This window comes from Pantherophis guttatus, chromosome 4, assembly GCF_059756535.1.
Source record: "Pantherophis guttatus breed Tessera chromosome 4, ASM5975653v1, whole genome shotgun sequence".
NCBI lineage: Eukaryota > Metazoa > Chordata > Lepidosauria > Squamata > Colubridae > Pantherophis > Pantherophis guttatus.
The window spans coordinates 158,465,389-158,478,197 of NC_142066.1; the positions used below are offsets into that span (position 1 = coordinate 158,465,389).

The 12,809-nt window shown below is 47.7% G+C and overlaps 1 protein-coding gene across 12 annotated transcripts in view; it reads left to right on the forward strand.

The window, feature by feature from the left end:
• The window catches only part of LOC117673267 (zinc finger protein 783-like), a 40,004-nt gene extending 27,590 nt beyond the window's left edge, over positions 1–12,414 (forward strand). For 5 of the 12 annotated variants that reach the window (XM_034430552.3, XM_034430551.3, XM_034430554.3 and 2 more), the window contains 3 exons: positions 164–280; positions 2,421–2,534; positions 10,239–12,414. In XM_034430552.3, coding sequence (XP_034286443.1) covers positions 164–280; positions 2,421–2,534; positions 10,239–11,191 — 1,184 coding nt within the window. In that variant the 3' untranslated portion in view covers positions 11,192–12,414. Of the gene's footprint in view, positions 1–163; positions 281–2,420; positions 2,535–6,707; positions 8,037–10,238 lie in introns of those variants that run through there. The other 7 variants (XM_087894290.1, XM_034430556.3, XM_087894292.1 and 4 more) reach the window with 3 other exon arrangements.
• The last annotated feature ends 395 nt before the right edge of the window (positions 12,415–12,809 follow it).

The following is a 12,809-nucleotide window of genomic DNA, read 5'->3' on the forward strand; positions in this document are numbered from 1 at the left end:
CTATTTTGTGTGTGAGAGTGTTTTGCTCTGGGGCTTGCATAACGTGGGAGCGTTGGGAGGAAAGTTGGAACATTAAAGGGAAGTTTGAACTCTCAGCTGGCTGTGAGGCCTTTGTGCCTTGTCCCGGGTCATCACAACCTCTCTGTTATGTCATCCAACACAGAAATCCTGGTTTTTAGACCCTGCCTCTCTTCTCCAGCGGAAGAAGGGGGTCACGCACAAGGAGGTAGAGAAGGGGAACATGGGGAAGGACGAGGGGTCTCACAAGCATCCGGCATTGGTAAGTGGCAACTAACCGCATTTGGAAACTTGGCAGATTTTTGGGGTGGTTTGCAGCGCCTGAAAAGGGGCTCCGTACCAATAAGAATCTTGCCAAATGCCGAATAAAATCTTTTTTTCGGGTTTCCCTCGCTGGTCAAGATGTTGCAATACTTGGGAATTCTGGATACATGGGGATTAAAGAAACAGTATAAGGAAGAAAGCACATTTTCTGTTTTAGAAAAACATTGAATGCAAAATATATTACAATACAGGTAATTGTCGACTTAACAGCAGTTCATTTAGTGACCATTCAAAGTTACAGCAGCAGTGAAAAAATAACTTAGGATTATTTTTCGCACTTAACGACCATTGTAGCATCCTCGTGCTCATGGTATCAAAATTTAGATGCTTGACAATTGGTTCATATTTAGACGGTCGCAGTGTCGGGGTCACATGATTCCCATTTGTGACCTTCTGACAAGCAAAGTCAATGGGGGAACCGGATTAATTTTAACAACCGTGTGACTAACAACTGCCGTGATTCATTTAACACTGGCAAGAAAAGTCGTGACATGGAGTAAAATTCACTCAACCAGTGTTTCACTCAGCAACACAAATTTGGGGCTCAGTTATGGTCGTAAGTTGAGTACTACCTATAATTAAATACAGGTAGTCTTCCACTTACAACTGTTCACTTAATGTCCGTTCGAAGTTACAACGGCATCCTGATTTTCATTCGTCAGAAAAACATTCAGTGCAAAATATATTGACATAGTTGAATAATAATAGTCCTTGAGTTATAACCATTTACCATATTTTTTGGACTATAAGATGCTCCAGACTATGCACCTAGCTTTGTGGGAGGAAAACAAAACAAAACAAAAATCGGCTTCTGCCTCCTTGAAGCAAACAGCAAACAGCCTGGTCAGCTTCAGCACAACCTGATTTAGCACAAGCAGCTGATTGGCGATTGGACCTGCCTCCTGGAATGTCAATATATAAGGGTTCATGAATTCGAACAGACATTGTAACAGATCAGCCACTCGGGACTGTTTGGTGACCCAGATGGCTCAGAGCCCGGGTGTGGCTTAGGTTCACTGATCTATAGATATATGAGTGCTTCTGTGATTCTGTAGCTTCTGTGATTCTTGATTCTGTACTTCTGGATTCTGAGTTCTGGTTCTCGCTTCTGCTGTATGATATTGTATATAAAGAAGTTTCTTATATAAATGAATCCTGCTGAATTCTTTACTTGTGTGCTGGTTGAATTGTTGCAAACTCTAACATGGAATACCTCTGATAGCTGTTCTAGGCGGTGGGGATTCCCGCCGCCTGGAACGGGCCAAAAATGGGACACGTGGAGGCTGAAAACGGCATGTGGAGGCCGAAAAGGGGATGCGCTGAGGCAGTGATAGGTAGTGGTGGCAGTGGGCGGCAACAGCGCCGATGGGTGGCGGCAATGGGTGGTTCCCCGCAGCCTGGAACAGCTGATTGGAGGTATTCCGGGAGGCAGATCCAACTGCCAATCAGCTGCTTGTGCTAAGTCAGTCTGTGCTGAAACGGACCAGGCTGTTTGCTGTTTGCTGCAAGGAGGCAAATTCTGGGAGGCAGAGGCCGAAAGGCCAGTGTGTGGGCGGGGCTTTGGCAACATTCGCTCTATAAGAACACAGACATTACCCACTTTGGGCGGGGGGAGGGAAGTGCCTCATATAGTCTAAAAAATACAGTATTTAGTGACTGTTCAAAGTTACAAGGGAGATTTACACCCGTTTTCATGCTTAGAACCATTGTAGCCTCCCTGCGGTCACGTGATCAAAATTCCGACACTTAGCAACTGGTTCACATTTACAACAGTTGCAGTGTCTGCAGGGCTCACGTGATCCCCTTTTGCAACCTTCTGATGAGCAAAATCAACTGGGAAGCCAATTCACTTAACAGCTGTGACTGATTTAACAACTGCAGTGATTCACTTAACAACTGTGCAAGAAAGGTCATAAAATGGGGCCAAATTCCAAGACACCGTCTTGCTTAGTAAGAGAAATGAGCTCAGAAGAGCTTCAGTTGATTTGGTGGGGTGCATGCAGGATACAGATGCTCGGCGGGAAGAGGAGGAAGGTTCCAAACCAATCATGAATATCACTTTCTCTTTGGTTGAACAGATGACGAAGTCGCTCAGACATCCTTCAGATCCCAAGGGAAGCGAGATCTGGATCGGAATGTGGAGGGCCCGGACCTCTCGGACAAAGGCGAGATGCATGTCCCGCCAAGCATGGGTGAGTATTTTCCTGGATGGAACCACATTGTTTTTCAGGCCTGGAGATGTGAGAACACCAGAGACGGTTCAAATCGTGCCTGCATTTCATTTTGTGTCCTTGTATTTTTGTTTCCTGTCGCCGGGCTCAAACTGTGAGCTGTTTCCTGGTTGCTAAAACTCAGACCCATTTGCTATCATTTAAACTCATAACAACCTCCTTTAGGTGGGTGGCACGCTCCTGAATACAGGCAATCCTCAACTTACGACCATTCGTTTAGCAACCAAAGTTTCAACAGCATTAAAAAAAAGGGACTTGTGACTTGTTTTTCACACTTAACGACTGTCGCAGCATTCCCAAGGCGATGGGATTGAAATTCAGATGCTTGGCAAACAGTTCCTATTTAGGATGGTTACAGTGTCCCGGGGGGGATCACATGGTCCCTCTTTGGCGATCTTTTGTCCAGCCGGAAGCCAAATTCACTTAACATTCGTGTTGCGATCTCGACAACTTCAGGGATTCACTGAACAACAGTGGCAAGAAAGGTTGGAAAATGAGGCAAAACTCCCTTCGCAACTCTCTCGCTTAGCAGTGGAAATGTTAGGCTCTGCTTTGGTCGTAAGTTGAGGAGTACCTGTATTCCATTCCAGCTGCTGGGGGCGTGGGCGGGCTGCATCTTCTCATCCCCCCACCTGAGAAGACGGTCCTCTTTGGAGTGGGGGGGGGGGGTTGATTATCAATGCTTTGAGGCTTTCTGTGGTTTTCTTCTTTCCAGCCTGTAGACTTTCCTTTAGATGGTCACTGTTAACTTCTTCCTTCCAGGTTGTCTGCCTGTCTGTCCGCTGTGGAGAATGGTCTCTGGGGTTTAGGCAGGGGTCAGGCATTCTTTCTGCTGCTTTGTAGGCCATTTTCCACCCCCAATGAGCTCCACCATCCTCACCCATGTCTCCCCACCAGTCTTGTAGCCCAAAGACTTGGGAGGCGAGAAGCTCGTCATGGTCCTTTGGCCCGGTTACGTTCCTTTGATTGGTGTCTCTGTTTCTGATTCATTGCTTTCTCTCTTGTGTGAATTCTTGGAGGAAGTTCAGGGTGCGTTAGTATCCTCTGGATATAGGGAGTGTTCGACTTAACAACCATCCGTTTAGCGACAGTTCAAAGAAAAAAGTGACTAAGGACTGGTCCTTGCATTTTCGACCGTCGCAGCATCCTCTCGGTCACGTGATCAATATTCAAGCATGTATTTGCGACGGTTGTTAGCATCCCAGGGGTTGTGGAATTGCCATTTGGGACCTTGCCAGCTGGCTTTTGACCAGCAAATGGGAGAAGCCAGATTCACTTAATGACCGCATGATCTGCTTAACAGCTGCAATGATTTGCTTAACAACTGCGGCCAAAAGGTCGTAAAAATCAGGCATGATTGACAATCATCTTGCTTAGCAGCTGAAATTCTGGTCCCAATTATAGTCATAAGTTGAGGATTCCCTGCGCAGGCTAAAACGTTCTGGGTGTTCTGTGTCTCGCCTCCTTTCCCAACGGTCCCTTCTGGGATGCCCATCACAATGTTTAGAACCCGTGTCCAGAAGTGTCTACGGAGGTTCTCCACCATCCAGGTCACTGCTATCCCAAATGTGCTTTTTCAAAAGTGGACTTCTCTTGTTTTTTTCTCCCTTGAAAACGTTTTGCTTCTCATTCTCAGAGAATTGAAGAAGCTTCTTGGATGAGAAGCGAAATGTTTTCAAGGGGGGAAAACCCCCCAAGATAACTCCAGTTGTGTTTTGAAAAAGCACCTTTGGGACATGTCCAGAGATGTGGCCATCTCCCTAACCAAAAGGTCCCTAACCCATGGCCATGGTCTACTACCGGGCTGTGGCCTGTTTAGAACTGGCCACACAGGTGGCAGGCAAGCGTACCTTTCACGTGAGCGGCAGCCGCTGGCTCTAGAACATGAAGCTTCCTCGCCCAAGTGCTCGCGTGCGAAACTCCCTTTGCTCAAGCAGCAGCTGAGAGCACCCACCATTCACCCAAATGTAGCTGCATGTGCTTATCTGTGCCTGCCTGCCACTCACAAGGAACTATCTTCCCTCCCCCCTCCTGGGCCGCCAAGCCAGAAAAGTTGGGGACCGCTGCCCCCAACGCTCAAGGCTCACAACAGATGATGCAGTTACCTTAGAAGCTTTGGTGTTGATGTAGAGTCCAAAGCAAAGGGAGTGGACTTACTTTCACTTTATGTCCAGTATGTATTTAACACACACAGACACCGGTTGGGTTCCTTTTAGGCAGGGCAAAGCAGGTGAGGACGGAGGAAGGAGTGGGTCTGCATTCCCAGGAACAAGCTAGCAAAAGGCAATCTTGTTATCTGGGTTTACGTCGGGCGCAAAAAAACAGAATAATGCCGTGAGCCGATCCAAGTTGCTTCTTGATTGCTGCTTGCCTATTTACAAGAATCTTGCCAGACCAACTACATTCACATGGGAAGAGGCAGAGAAAGGCTTTGGGGGGGTCTTAAGGGGGAGGATCTCTTTTCACCACCCTCTACTCTAGCTGGAGATTCTCCACTAGATCCCCTTCCCCATTGTCTTCGTTCAATCCTTTAAATTTCATGGGACAAACTGAAGCTTCTCGGGGTTCATGTCCATGGTCAGGAGTGGATCATGTTTGCTTTCTGTCTTAGGGTTGAGTTTCTTCCATTCCTTGCTAGACCATGGCCCCTTATCTTGGGCTGAGCTATTTTTGATGTGGTTTCACTGCTCAAATGCTGTGGATCAGATGCCTCGTCTGATCTGGGAAGGGGAAACCGATCCCTGGGACGGAGGCAATGAATGCAGGTCCATCTTGGGAGCAGGACCTCCGGGCATGTCCCCAGGGTGGAGTTGGTGGCAGAGGGTGGCAGAGGCCAGAGTGAGGATGACCAAGAGGCTTGGAGGCTCCGAGGTGGAGACTCCGGAGATTGAACAAGGCTGGTTTAGAGGCCACCTGGACAAAGACCTAGGCTGGGAGGAGCAGGTCGGCGAGCTGCAAGGAGTTGCCGGGAGAGCAAAGAACTTCATGTAAGGACAAAGCTAACCCCCTTTCCATTTCGGACTTTTTCCCGCAGGTGCCTTGGGGTGTGGGACAAAGGACGGCAATGTTGCTTCTCTCCCTTTTGTCTTTCCGTATTCAAGACTTGCTAAAACGCACTTACTTGCTTGCCCCCTGCTCTGGGAACACAGTCATGTTCCCGACCAGGTGGGGTACAATGATCCAGGGTGAGGTGGACAGTGATGCCAACGATGTGCCCAGTGCACCTGGCCATAAAGTGAATCCTTTATGAATTACAGATAGACTTTCAACCTTAGCAACGTTTACAGAGAGTCTCAGTCCTCCACATCAGGGTTATCCCAGAGATGTTCTTTTTCCAAAAGGCAACTTGACTGTCTAGATTTTTTTTTCCCCCTTGAAAACCTTTCGCTTCTCATCGCAGAAGCTTCTTCCGGGATGAACTGAAGAATGAAGTGAAGTTCAGTTCAGTGAACTGAAGAAGCGAAACGTTTTCAAGGAAAGCAAGCAAGAAAGTCCAGTTGTGGACTTTATACATGTCATATAATATGTCTGGGTATATGCATATTTTTTTATTTTGTCATGTTTATGTAGTGTACACTGGAGGTGGTGACCCTTTGAGAGCTGTATGTGATGAAATTTCATTTTAATGTATGTCGATGTGTGTACATTTAAAGTGACAATAAAGTTATTCTAAGTCTCAGTTGCCTTTTGGCAAAGCACTTTTGGGATAACCTTAGTGACGGTTCACAAATATGCCAGACCTATCAAAACTGACTTATGCAACCCAGTTCTGGAGTTAACGGCTGCTGTAGCGTCTGTGTATCTGTTTACTCTTGCGACCAACTGCATATCTTCTCCCCCACGAGGTCCCTGCAAGAGCTGATTGGCTTCCTCCCATCATGCACAGCCAGATCCGGCGGCATTTCCTTCTCGCAGAAGGAAAGCGAACTACACTTGCTGCAGGGCAGGGAAGAGGCTGGGTTCCCTCGTGTGGCATATAGGCAGGTGTCCTGCGACGAGGCTGGAACGCAGGGTCTTCCAGCTGTGCACAAAGAGGGTCTTCCTAGCCCATTGACCAGGGCAGCCCGCTGGGTGGATAAATCCGTGTCCGTTGGGAGAAGCATGCCCCATGACCTTTTCTTTCAATCCCCCCAGATGACGGGTTGGTCTTCAAAGCCGAGGTGCTCCAAGCTCAGCGAGCGTTGTGCGAAAGCTTGGGGCTCAAGTGCACGGATGAGACGCTCCTCCACGCTCACCCCCAAGCAGCCTCCATCGGCAGCCGGTACTTTGTACAACAGCGAAGGCACGCCGAGAATCCCGGACAGGAAGAAGAGGCCTTGGCTGGAGAAGGCGGCTTCGGCAGTCCTGATGCCTTGATGGACTCCCGTGACCGCCCAGAGGACAAAATGTTCGCCTGCCCGGACTGCGGGAAACGTTTCCGCCTTTACAAGAGCCTCGTGTGCCACCAGAAAAGCCATGCTGCTGCACCGGCGGCCTGTGAAAAGAGCTTCACCTACAAGCAGCAGTTCACCCTCCACCAGCACATCCACACCGGGGGCGGAGGGTACACCTCGGTGGCCTGCGAGGAGACCTTCAAGCAAAGCCATAATTTGAAGCCCCTTCCTCGGGGTCCTGGAGCAGACAAGCCGTACAGCGGCGCCAAGTGTGTGAAGACCTTCAATGTCAAGTCGGCCTATCGACAGCACCCCAAGAGCCATGGGCGTGAACGACCGTACCGCTGCAGCCGGTGCCCGGAGAGTTTCTCCCAAAAGAAGAGCCTTGTCACGCACCAGCGGCTGCATTCCGGGCGTGGTGGCAGTTCCCTAGCCTGCCTCTACTGTGGCAAGAACTTTAGCCACCCCTCGGATCTGGTCCGGCACCAGCGCATCCACACTGGAGAGAGGCCCTACCGTTGTGACGAGTGTGATAAAAGCTTCACCCAGAAGCAACATCTTCTCCAGCACCAGAAAATCCACCTGCGTGAGCAGAACAGGCTGATGGGTACGGCTGTCCGGGAAGCCCTGCTGGACGCCATCTTCATTTAGTCCGCTCCTGTGAGGACACCACGCTACCTCAAAAAGACGTGTTCTGGGTGAACTCCCCCTCTCTAGCCCGGAGTTCAGATTCCCGGAGACGTTGGCGCTCTATTGTAGCGAGGCATTTTTGTACGGGGTCTCTTAACGATGCTTCCAAACGGCGAAAGCTAACAAAAGGGGTAGTAGCCAAGGACTTCCAGGATTGTCGTTTCAGTCTTCTTTGCAGTGTACAATACTGTAGGTATTGTGTTGTTCCCCTAACCACAAAGTCTCCATGTCAAAGTCCTGGAGACGGGGGACTGTCCAGAGGTGACCTCTTGGTTCGCTATTGGGTGAACTCAAATGAGTCTGAGGAGGACACTTTTTTTTTAAAATGTATATTTTCTGGATTTCTTTTTTTCTTTGTCGTTCTGTGGAAACTGAGAAATAAATTAGAGATGTGAAGAAATGGCTTTGTGTGTGGTCCTTGTTTTTCCCCCTGACCATGGATCAGAGTTGAGGGGCATGTGTGTTAATTTTTGGATTGTGTAAAACTGTCTAAATGAACAGGGCATCTAACATCATCATCATCATTTAACAACCCCATAATTCCTTGTGGGGTGGAGTCTGGGCAACTGAATAAAGCTAGCAGTGTTTAATGGCCAGATGCCCTTCCTGACGCTAATGCGGAGTTTTGTTCAGCAGATATATTCTCATTGTGCTCGGAGTGAGAAATATCTGCCTCTATCTAAGATGGAACTCACAGCCTCCTGATTATGAGAGCGAGAGCTCCACCTCTAGGCCACCGCACTACTCAAACAGGAGCAACTTATAACTGCCCCAAAATCCTTTTCCAAAATACATTAAGAAGTGGTTGATTCTTTAAATGCTTAAAAATAAAAACCCCGATAAATAAATATAAAACAAATTGAAAGAATTTAAGGAAAACTGTCCTTTTGGGGGCGGGGGGGGATGTCTTAAATGATATGACTTAGCCATAAACAAACATCATTTTTCCTACTAACTTTTTCAGCCTGGCAAACATGGAAATGGTTCGGTCTGGAAGGTTTAGGGTGTTGTACAAACCAGTTACTCTGGTTTGTTCCTCTCAGAGGGAACCAGTATCTTGGTTGCATCACCTGCTAAACAAGCCAGAAATTCTTTCTTCGGCTCCCCGAATTGCCGGGATTTGCTGGTTAAACCCAAACCGGCAAGTCATGTGTGAGTTGCAGAGTGACTCCAGCCATTGAAATAATTGCAAATCTGTGTATGTCAGTTTTGAATGAACTTTTTTATTTGCTCTAAAATGTTTGTATCTATAGTTTTCAAAAGTCCAAAGCGGGACCTTAAATGTCCATATCATATCCACTAAAATTGGTGCTCCTTTAACTCTCTGGTGTCCTTTGATGTCGGTCTCTGAATCAAACTCTGAAACAATGGAAGCTCTGAGTCCCTCACTCGCTTGGTAGTTTTCTTGCAGATGTTTCATGATCTACATAGGTAACAACATCAGTGCTTGAAGGGTGGGTGTTGCGGGGAGGGGGAGGAGGGCGATGACATCTATGGGATCCTCGATCCTCTCTGAGTTTGGGTGTTTTCTTGCAGACGTTTCATGACCCAACTAGGCAAGAGCATCAGTGCTAGAAGCCTTCTAACTAAGTCTTCTGGCATAGATGATGTTACCTTGTTGGGTTCTAAAACATCTGCAAGAAAACCACCAAGCTTAGAGAGCTTACAGTCCTCCTCCTCCTCCTCCTCCCTCCTTTGATCTGGGTGTATTCCTTCGCCATCTTTTTCCTTTTGCTTTTTGTATTGCTACTTGGTTTCAAATGTTTGAAGTATTTTTGTAACAATTTGTAAACTGCCTGAACTCACTTAGAGTTGGGCAACCTGTAAATTTAATAAATTATTATTGTTGTCATCAAGCGATCTGGCCTAGACTCGAGAATATTCCTTCAGCTGTCCTCATGCGCCACCATCCATGAAAGTCAAGCACAGGACCCAAATTCCTTGTAAAATAAGGAAGCCTTTTTGACTTGTATTTGCTGGGCGTGATCTGCATTCAGCCTTGTAGTATCCGTGTCTTATATTAGAGAAAGAGCCATTTTGCAAAAGCCACTCCCAGAATCATTCGCTCAAAATCCTCTAAATGTTAGTCTGTTTTTTTCATTCACCCCAATTCTTCTCTTCGGTCTTTTCAAGTTTACTGCAGAGTTTTGGGTTTTGTTGAATCCCTCAACATCAATTCTCAGCAAAGGATTGTTGATGATCCCCAGCATGGTTTCTCAGGAACTTGTGAGTTGTGTGGTCTTCAGCTCCCAGAATTCCCCAGCTAGCATGCTAGGAAATTCTGGGAGCTGGAGTCCACACATTTGAAAGTGGTTGAGGTTGAGAAATGCTGATTTACATTAATTGTTAAATAAAAAAAGCATTTTTTAAAGAAAATGGTAGGGTTTGGGACAGTATTTCTCAACCCTGGCATCTTCAAGATGAGTGGATTTAAACTAGAATTCCCTAGGCCTCTGGGAAATTCTAGGAGTTGAAATCCACCCATCTTGAAGTTTGCCAAAGTTGCAAAAAACTGGTTTTGGGATGTGCTGTGCGTTCCTATTTGTGTGGTGGGACTAAACCATGATGAATGTTGGGTTTATGCTGTCCTTATTTCCCGCAGCCCTCGCGACAAATCACATCTTAATCAAAATGGAGCCAGAGGACGACTCTGCAGCCCACGAGACCTGGATGATGGCGGGAGAAACATTTGTGGAAAGAATTATAAAGAAAGAAGAGGACTTCGATTCCTGTATGTGGCCGAGGGACTCTCCAGGAGAAACAGCCGATTTCAGCGCCAACGAGGGCAGTCCGGCTGAAGAAGCAGCCGCCAATGTCCACCGGCAATGTCAGATTGGCCACCAAGAGCGCCCGCAAAGTTACAGAAGCCTCACCTCTTCAAGACGAAATCTGTCCTCACCGCTTGTGAACGGGAGCCCTCTGATGTCCCCTCAAGAGACAGGGCAGCCATCAGTCGGACTGCCGGGAGAGGAGCTGTGGGCTTGTCCTCTGTGCCATCAACGCTTCCGGCTCCACGTCCAGCTGCTGCTCCATCAGAACACCCACCGGGAAGCACCTGCCGAGCCCATCCCTAAGGACCCCCTGGGTTGTCCCTACTGTCCCCGGCGTTTTGGGCGCTCGGATCACCTGCTACGTCACCAGATGAGCCACACGGGTGCCCGGCCTCACCAATGCCCGGCATGCGAGAAGAGCTTCACTGACAAAAGCAAGCTGACCAATCATTTTCGGACCCACACAGGAGAACGCCCCTTCCACTGCGCAGACTGCGGGAAGCACTTTGTCCGACGGCATCACCTGGCCAAACACCAGCGCACCCACACACGGGAACGGCCCCACCAGTGCCCGCTCTGCCCGAAGAGTTTCATGCAGAAGCACCACCTGCAAAAGCACCTCCGCACCCACACGGGGGAGAAGCCCTACAAGTGCGGCCTGTGCCCCAAGGCTTTCGCCTGCAAGCAGCGCCTTCTGCAGCACAGCTGCGCCTTGCCTCCGGTGTCTGCCTCCGAAACTGCTGGGCGGCCCTTGGCTCTCCTGAAAGGGACACCTGCTTCCTGACCCATCGATGCAACAGGGACTTCGCCCCACCTCACCCTTTGGGGCCGTTTTAGTTCAGCTTATCCGTAATTCAAGTGCAGAAGTTCAACTCACTAGGCTGGGCATCATCGGGGGATGCGGCTGAACTCCTGTTTGTAGTTTCCCTTCTTTGTGGATTGTGTTCCTAGGTGAATCAGGCTGATTCTGTTCAATTGGAAAGAAAAATCATTTATCATCCCTGGAAGGTCCTGAATCAGCCTTCGATCAGTTCTTGAAGATCCCGAGTCAGCTTTTGATAAGCCACGAAAGATCCTTTGTTGTTAGGCAAATGTGCTGACTGATTACCTTCATCTTCATTCAGTCTGTCTGTGGCCAACTCTGTGTTTCATTTTTTAGAAGGTCCCAAAGGATGTGGACCTAGAAGCAAATGTGGCAGAGGCTGCTTTATCTTGAAGTCTTCCTTGGTGACTCGTTGGCGTGGGTGTTAGATCAAGAAAGGAATTCCCCTGTTGTCTGTTTTGGCTTTCCCAACTAGGCATGTCTTCCCAGAAACCAAGTTTGAGAAGTGGGACGGCTTGCCCCCAGAACTTGTGGGTGCTCCATCATTGGAGGTTTTCAAGAAGAGACTGGATCTCCATTTGTCCAGAATGGTTATAGGATCTCCTGCTTGAGCAGAGGTTTGGAGTAGAAGATCTCCACGGTCCCTTCCAACTCTGTTATTCCATGATTCTGTAAGGATGTCCTGCTCAAACAGAAGTTTGGAGTAGAAGACCTCCACGGTCTTCTGCCTTATTCTGTTATTCTGCAATTCCCAAGTAAACAGGACAAGACAGGATTTTGATCAGATCACTGCTGGACTTTCCGAATTCCCTGCAGCTTTTTTCCCTCTTATTTCAAGACCCAAAAGACCTCCTAAAAGAAGATGCGTTGTGTCTTAGCTGCTCGCATCGCCTCTGAGATCGTGTGTGAGAACTTGGTTGTTGTGATGGGGAGAGACACAAGGTAGACGAGGAGGGCCCAAGGTGTGATTGGGATTACGTTGTTTTTCATTATGTTCGATTTGTATGCTGTTTTATAAGCACTGTTGTAACTCTTGGGGGGAAAACTTCCCAAAAAGCTGAAACTTGGGGATGGTTGACCGAAAGAAAATAGTTCTTTGCTTTTTTCTTTTTTCTTTTTAATTTGTGTAACGTCTCTGCTTTCCGTGCTTTTTTCCCTTGATTAAAAAATTATGAGCTCGTGCATGTGAGGAAATGATACGTTTTTTTTGTTCTCCCTGAACTTTTGTCAGGCCATTGAAAATTAAACCTTCACAAAAAGAAGGGAGAACCTTAAAATGCCGGAGATGGAATACTGTATCCATGTGAAGTCCTGCTGGATTTATTTATTTATATGCTTTGATACCAGTTCATTGTAGCATTCAAGGCTCCTTTTGCCATGGTTTTTTTTTTCTTGCAGTCCTGTAGGGTGAGAAAGCATGATTTCTCTAGGGAGCTTCCATGGATTTTAATCTCTGTCTTCCCTGTTCAGCTAACTGCTCTGGGGCCACCCATTTTGACCATCGATGGTCCACCATTTCTTGTTGAGCTAGGAAGGCAGCCTTAGATCTGGGCAGGGGTGAAATCCAAATTTTTATACT